The sequence below is a fragment of the Muntiacus reevesi genome, chromosome 9 (assembly GCF_963930625.1).
Source record: "Muntiacus reevesi chromosome 9, mMunRee1.1, whole genome shotgun sequence".
Taxonomy (NCBI): domain Eukaryota; kingdom Metazoa; phylum Chordata; class Mammalia; order Artiodactyla; family Cervidae; genus Muntiacus; species Muntiacus reevesi.
In genome coordinates, this window is record NC_089257.1 from 37,445,893 (window position 1) to 37,453,425 (window position 7,533).

General features: G+C 42.1%; 1 protein-coding gene across 1 annotated transcript in view; it reads right to left on the minus strand.

The window, feature by feature from the left end:
* The window catches only part of POLD3 (DNA polymerase delta 3, accessory subunit), a 44,318-nt gene extending 37,833 nt beyond the window's left edge, over nucleotides 1–6,485 (minus strand). Inside the window, exons 1-2 of the mRNA XM_065945193.1 lie at nucleotides 6,336–6,485; nucleotides 4,778–4,833 (exon numbers count right to left, since the gene is read on the minus strand). Coding sequence (XP_065801265.1) covers nucleotides 4,778–4,833; nucleotides 6,336–6,395 — 116 coding nt within the window. The 5' untranslated portion in view covers nucleotides 6,396–6,485. The remainder of the gene's footprint in view (nucleotides 1–4,777; nucleotides 4,834–6,335) is intronic.
* Between the last annotated feature and the right edge of the window lie 1,048 nt (nucleotides 6,486–7,533).

The following is a 7,533-nucleotide window of genomic DNA, read 5'->3' on the forward strand; positions in this document are numbered from 1 at the left end:
CTGGAAGTAAGAATTATGAAATGCCGGAACACTGGATTTCCACATCAAAAGAATGAAGTTGGGCCCTTTCCTTACACCATATGCAAAATGATGCCTGAAAAAATAGTTATTATTTATAGGTATACTCCACAGATATTGTAGGTTCACTTCCAGACCACTGCAATAAAGTATCAAAATAAAGCAAATAAATTTTTGGTTTCCCAGTGAATGTAACAGCTATGTTTACACTATACTGTAGTCTATTAAGGATGTAACACCATTATGTTTACAAAACAATGTATACACCTTAATTAAAAAATAATTTATTGTGGACTTCCCTGGTGGTACAGTGGTTAAGAATCTGTCTTGCAATGCAGGAGACACATGTTCGACCCCTGGTAAGGTAAGTAAGATTCCACATGCTGCAGGGCAACTAAGCCTGCGCATCACGACTGGAGAGTCCGAGCAGCACAACAAAAAAGCCCGTATGCCACAAGTTAAGACCCGATGAGGCCAAGTAACAAATTTTTTTTTTTTTTAATTTATTGTTAAAAATGCTAGCCATCATCTGAGCCTATAGCAAGTCATAATCTGCTTACTGATGGAGGGTTTGAAACATAATGAGAATTACCAAAATGTGACCCAGAGACAAGAAATAGGCAAACGCTACTGCAAAAATGGCACTCACCAACTTGCTCAATGCAGGGTTACTGCAAACCTCCAATTTGTAAAAAAAAAAAAAAAAAAAAAAGAAAGGAAAAAATGTAGTATCTGCAAAATGCAATAAAGAGGAGTACAATAATATAAGGTATGCCTATACACATTTTAGGGCTTCATTTATAAGTTATCTTGAACCACATCTAATATGAAAACTATAGTGTACTCTTACTGTGAGGAAGTATAATAAGAACAAAGTATGTAGAAATGTTAAAGTGATAATTACTGATTTAAGAGCTAAGACTATAGAACTCTCAGAAGAAAACACAGAATTAAATCTTCAAGATTTACTTGGATTAGACTAAGCCTCCTTAGATACAATATGAAAAGCACAAGCAACAGAAGAAAAAAAAATTAGACACTCCCAATAATAAGAACTGCTGTGCTTCACAGGACACCATGAAGAAAGTGCAAAGACAACCCACAGAATGGGTGAAATCATTATCTGATCAGGACAGTGCATCTAGAATATGTAGAGGGGCTTCCCTGGTGGTCCTGTGTCCAACACTCAGCACTCCCAGTGCAGGAGGCCAGGGTTCAATCTCATATGCAGCAACTAAGAGCTTGCATACCGCAACTAGGAGATCGCATGCTGCAACTAAAAATTTGCCACATGACACAACCAAAAAGGATCCCTCACACTACAACTAAGACCCAGCACAGTCAAATAAACAAGTCCAGACTTGAATACATAAAGAACTCACTCTTACAATTCAATAATAGTAAAGAAAAAAAAAAAAAAAAAAACCCATGGAAAAAAATGGGCAAAGGATCTGGACATGTATTTCTCCAAAGAAGATACACATATGGTTAATGAGCACAGAAAAACATGATCAATATCATTAGCCATTACAGAAATGCAAATCAAAAACGTAATGATAAAACTTCATACTCACTAGGATGGCTAAAATTAAAAGACAGATGGTAGAAAGAGTTGACAAGAATGTTGAAGAAGTAGAACCTCATACCTTGTTGGTGGGATTGTAAAACAGTATAGTCATTCTGAAAAACAGTTAATCACCTCAGCTCCTCAAAATGTTACATATGACCCAGAAATTCCAATCTTAGGTGTATACTAAAAGAACTGAAAACATATGTCTACACAAAAACTTGTACACAAATGTTCACGGTAGCATTATTCATTAAAGCCCCAAATGTGGAAACTACCCAAATGTCCATCAGTTGGTGAATGGACAAATAAAATGTTGTATATCCATATGTTATGGGTTGATTTGTGTCCCCCCAAAAAGACATGTTGAAAAACTAACCACCAGTACTACCTCAAAGTATGACACGATTTGGAAACAGGGCCTTTGCAGATGTAATTAGTTAAGACAGGTCATACTGGAGTAGGGTGGGCTCCTAATCTACGACTGTATCCTTATAAGATGGCTATGTGGAGACAAACACACAGGAAGCATGCCAAGTGACTAGGAAGGCAGACAGTGGGGTTACACAGCTACAAACCAAGGAATGCCAAAGACTGCTAGTAAACCACCAGAAGCTAGGAAGAAGCAAGGAAGGATTTTTCTGTACAAGTTTCAGAAGGAACATGGCCTGGCCAACATCTTAATTTTGGACTTTAAGCCTCCAAAACTGAGACAATAAACTTCTGTTGTTTCAAGCCACCCATTTGTAGTATTCTGTTATGGCAGCCCTAGAGAACTTACACTATATAATGGAACATTATTCAACCACAGAAAGGAATGAAGTACTGACACATGCTTTAACATAGACAAACTGTGGAGATATGCTAAGTGGAGGGAATCAGACACACAAGATTGCTTATTATATGATCCCATTTATATGAAATGTCCGGCATAGGCAAATCTATAGACAGAAGGTGTACTAGTGGTTGCCTGATGCTGGGGGGCTGGGGGGCAGGAATGATGAAGGACTGCTAATGGATACAGGGTTTCTTTTCTGGGGTGATGAATATCTTCTCAGATTAACTATAGTGCTGACTGCACAACTCTGTAAATATATTAAAAATCACTGAGTTGTATAATCTAAATAGGTGAACTGTACGATATATGAAATATATCTAAAGAAGGCTTTTAAAAAATAATTATAAAAAAAATTAACAGACACAGAGAGAGAGGAGTAGAGCATTAGGAAAGAGCTGTTACATGAAGTAATGTGTGAAATTTGAGCTGAACCGTGTACAGTGAGGAAAGCTGTGAGAAGAGCATTCCAGGCAGAGAGAATGGTACAAATTTCCTTGGGTGAGAATGGGCTTGGCATATCTAAGGAACAGAAAGGTAAATATGGCTAGAGTATAAATGATGTAGAAAGTGCTACGGGATAAAGCTGGTAGACAGGCAAGGGCTAGAATGTGTGTATTAATTCCATAAAAATTATAGGAAATAAGGGTAGCTACAGTAAAATTCCAGGCAACTTTATTTCATCTCCAGTCCTTAATATGCACCTTTAATCTCAATAGGCTTATATATTAGTAGTAATGGTTAAAATCAGTATAAACCTATACTGATATAGGTTATAAAATCAGTCAAAATCAGTATAAACCTAGCCCTGAGCCAAGAGTTTTAAGTCTTGAAGGTGTAAACATCTCAGTCAAAACTAGGGGACTTCCTTGGTGGTCTAGCGATTAAGAATCCATCTGCCAATGCAGGGGATGCAGGTTTGATCTCTGGTTTGGGAAGATCCCACAAGCTATGGAGCAATTTAGCCTGTATGTCACAGCTACTGAAGCCCTCATGCTCTAGAGCCCTGGCTCCACAACAGGAGAAGCCACAGCAGTGAGAAGCCTGTGCACGGCAACCAGCGAGTAGCTCCCACCTGCAGCAACTAGAGAAAGCCCCCGCGCCAGCAACGAGGACCCAACGCAGCCAAAAATAAATAAATAAAACTCCTAGAAGCTCTGTAAACACTTAACTGTTGTGATGAGGAGCTGAGGAGGGACGTGAACCTCAAATACCTGCTGGGACTGGAGTGGGGGAGTGGGGCACGAGTCTAGAAATCAAGTTTCTACCTATACGTTATGTAAGCTAGACCCTCCTCTCAGCTAGTTTGCCTCAGTTCCCCAGGCAGGAGAGCTGGCCCAGGAGCCCCCTGAAGCGCGTGTTCTCGTGTGGCCTGAGTGCAAGCACCTGAGAGCAGGTGGACACATGTACGTACACGAGACAGGAACACGAAGCTGGGGCTTTCCATTACAAATAAAGACTGAATTCCTCGTTGCAATGTTTATCATGAATGTAAGATTTTTCTCCCTGCTTCTGGCATTAAGAATAAAAAAACTGTGATTTACCATAAAATAAACTTCTGTATCTCTCAAACAGCAAGCCAAATCAACCCATTCTAGAGATCAAGGATTTTTCTAAGACTCACAGAATGTTTCTATGATTCAAAGAATAGGGAAAAATCAGACCACCATCAGGAATAAAGCAAATGAAATGAGTATTTAACTCAATATATGTGCTCTCAGTCTATTCACCAATTCTTACTCACTGGACATTTGCAGGTGAAGAAATCCTGCCTTTTCCATTTTGATTCCAAGTTGGACTACAACTTTCAGCAAGGAAGGTAATAGGGCAAAATTCAAGAAGGGTAATACTCGGTGTCATCCTAAACCCTCCCTTTTTAGTTTCTCTTAAGTGTTCTCCCCTGTCTTATACTGTTATACAGCCTGCGTCAAACACCTGTTGACCTCATTATGGAAGTACTTCAATAACACCCAGAGACCTAAGAAGCACATGTGAAAACGCAAAGAAGACGTTTGAGATAACAGACATAGAAATCTGAGATGTAAACAGAACTGGCTAGCCCATTTAATAAAATTTTTGAAATAACAGTGATTAACCAGAAGGCAAGGCTACAAATAAATCCAATAAACATATCACCACACACTTGTATACAAATCCACCCATCTCTTAACTAATAGACAAAAGCAGTAAAAGGCAATAGAAACACTACGCTTTCCCATTTCCCTGGGTGGGGGGTGGGGGGGGAGCGGCGTTCTAATCAAGAGACTCTCTGTAAAGCTAACAACAAAGTAAAAGAAAACAAACAAGCAAAACAAAAAGTTCCAATCTGATTAAAGTTAGTAATAAATTGTACTTACTGTTTGGCCTGATTAACATGAACTCCTAGTGTATAGCTCAGCCATTTGTATGTCACCTACAAGAAGGAGTTTTTTAAAAAGGTTTATTAGATGACTGCAGAGCGCAGGTCAGCCCAAAGGACTCCTAAAGATTCTGAGGCAATTATGCCTTATAAATTACATTAAATGCCACCCCAGTTTTGCCAAGAAACATCCATCTGGGCAGGTAGGACTCAGACATTTATTTTACAAAGAAGTCTGCATCATAGATTAATGCAAGAATCTAAAAAGGTTGAATATACACAGGAAAAGCTCTCAATTTCCTTACACTCCCTGTTTCACCCTGGTCCTTCTTTCCACATTTCTCTCCTTTTATGGGGCCATCACCAAAAATCATCCTCAAACTCACTCAGAAACTTAAGTTACTTTGGAGTGTACAACTCAGAAACTTCTGAAGAAAGTTGCAGCCACATAAATATTAAAAGGCACAGATGGTGCAGGGGTCAGGGAATGAGTGAAGTGGATAAATACTCTATCAGAGGTTAGATTGGGAATTACTGGCATCAAGCTTTGCTCTTCCTCCCATCCTTCCTTCAACTGTCATTTGCCACTTCCTTGTAACCTGTCACCCTCCCCTCAAAGTCTTTCAATTCTAAACGCTGAGTTTCCAGTAACTAGAAGACTGAGCATAGGCTGGGCAAAGGCAGTGTGATGTAGAGGAAAGCACTAGCAGAACACAGTCTGGAAAACTGATTATCCCTTGTGTGTGTTAGGCTCTCAGTCGTGTCCTACCCTCTGTGACCCTATGGACTATAGCCCAGCAGGCTCCTCTGTCCATGGAATTCTCCAGGCAAAAATACTGGAGTGGGTTGCCGTTCCCTTCTCCCAGGAGATCTTCCCAACCCAAGCATCAAACCTAGGTCTCCTGCAGACGGATTATCCCTTACTAACCACAAGTTATTTGGCCTCTCTGCTCCAACTACCTTTTCTAAGGCTACTTCCACCGACCTCTATGCTTCACTGTAAAAAGTACACGCAATAACGTGTACCCAAAGTTCACAGTGGGCTCTCAATCATCACGATTTGAGAAACGCTCTCACATCCATCGTCTCACTTGATCTTTACTTCAACCCTGTGAGGGAGGTCAAGCCTGAATCAATAACAAACTTCCAGGAAAACGAAACCAACTGACGGTCAGATTAAACAACTTGTTACTTAACTCGGTCAAAACACAATTTCCTCAACTGTAAACTTGAGACTTCAAACGCCAACCACCTTGCAGGAAACGTGTGAAGAAGACGCCTTAGAAACATCAATCAAGGCTCCTCCCTCCCCGCCCGACCTCCGTGGCCCTTGGTCTGCGCAGAGCCCAGGACGCCCACCCGAGGAACCTGGATCTGCCGGCGGGGCAGAAGTCCTCCCCGGCGAGTCCTCGCTCTGCCTGGGGCACCAGGAATGGGGACCGTCTCCACTGGACCAGCCCCATGCAACCACACGCAGAGGGATCAAGGCCCCTGCCGCCCTCACTGGGCCCAAAACCCCAGTCGCACGCCCGCATTCCCCAGTCCTAGCTCCTCACGATCTTGTTCTGGTCCGTGACGAACTCGTCTATATTTTCCAGATAAAACTGGTCCGCCATGGTGCCGCGGCGCTGTGCCCCGCCGCAGCTGAGCTCCCCTAGCCGCCACAACCGCAGCTCCCGCCGGCGGGAAACGTCTTTTCTCCCTCCCAGGTCCCGGGTCGTTTCCCACGGCAACGAAGGCGACGCGCTACGGCGGCCGCTAGAGGGTCAAACTAGTCTCGGAGACGGCGCAGGCTGAAGTAGGTGGAGCTAATAGGAACTGACGGAAGTGAGGAACGAGGAGCGCAGGCGTGGTCTGGAACGGCTGCCTGTAGAACCCTAGTGTCGAATCCAGGCTCTGCCAGTTCGTGGCTGACGCACCGCAAAATACCTCACCTCTCTAGGGACCGTGGTCTTTCCACCCGTAAACTGATAAAATAATCCTTGCCCTGTCACACATTTAGTCAATGAATATTAACTAGGTACCTCGTCTGTTTCCAGCCACTTCCTAGGCACTGGGACACAGCAGTGAACAATAAAGACAGAAGTAACTATTTTAGTAAAGTCCTGCCAGCTGGGATAAGTACTGCCTGTTATAATCTCTCAGAATTGAGAAATTAGGGGAAGTTTTTCCAGAATGGATGAGAGAGGGAGTGTTTGTTGCTGGGAAGAGAAGTTTTCATTATAGTTGAAATGGGAGAAAAGGACACGAAGAGAGATGAGACGAACGAAGAAGTCAAACTATGCGGTGCCTACAAGATTGCGTGAAGGGGCACGTGAACTTTATTCTCAAGAATTGGGGAATTTCAAATAAAATTTCTCCTAATATCAGCTAAAAAAAAAAATCCTTCCTTTAAACTGTGTATTTCAGTAGGGCAGCACCGTGAATAATGGAGCTGGCACTAGAGTCAGACCCTGGATTTGAATCCTGGTTTTGATATTTGGTGTGTGAACTTAGGCAAATTGCTTAATCACTGCAAGCCTGTTTCCCCATCTATAAGATGGATATAGTAATAGCATCACTTCAAATGTTTGTTGCAACATGCATTCATTCAGGATATGGTTAGCAAAAGCCTAGTAGGGGCCAAGCATTGCTCTACACATAACAGCTGTGATCAATAACACAGGGAGCCTGCCCAAATGTAGCTTACAAATAGTATCATTTGTACTAGAAGTTGAGAACCCAGTAACTTGGTTCCCTTTTGTTTGTGAGTCA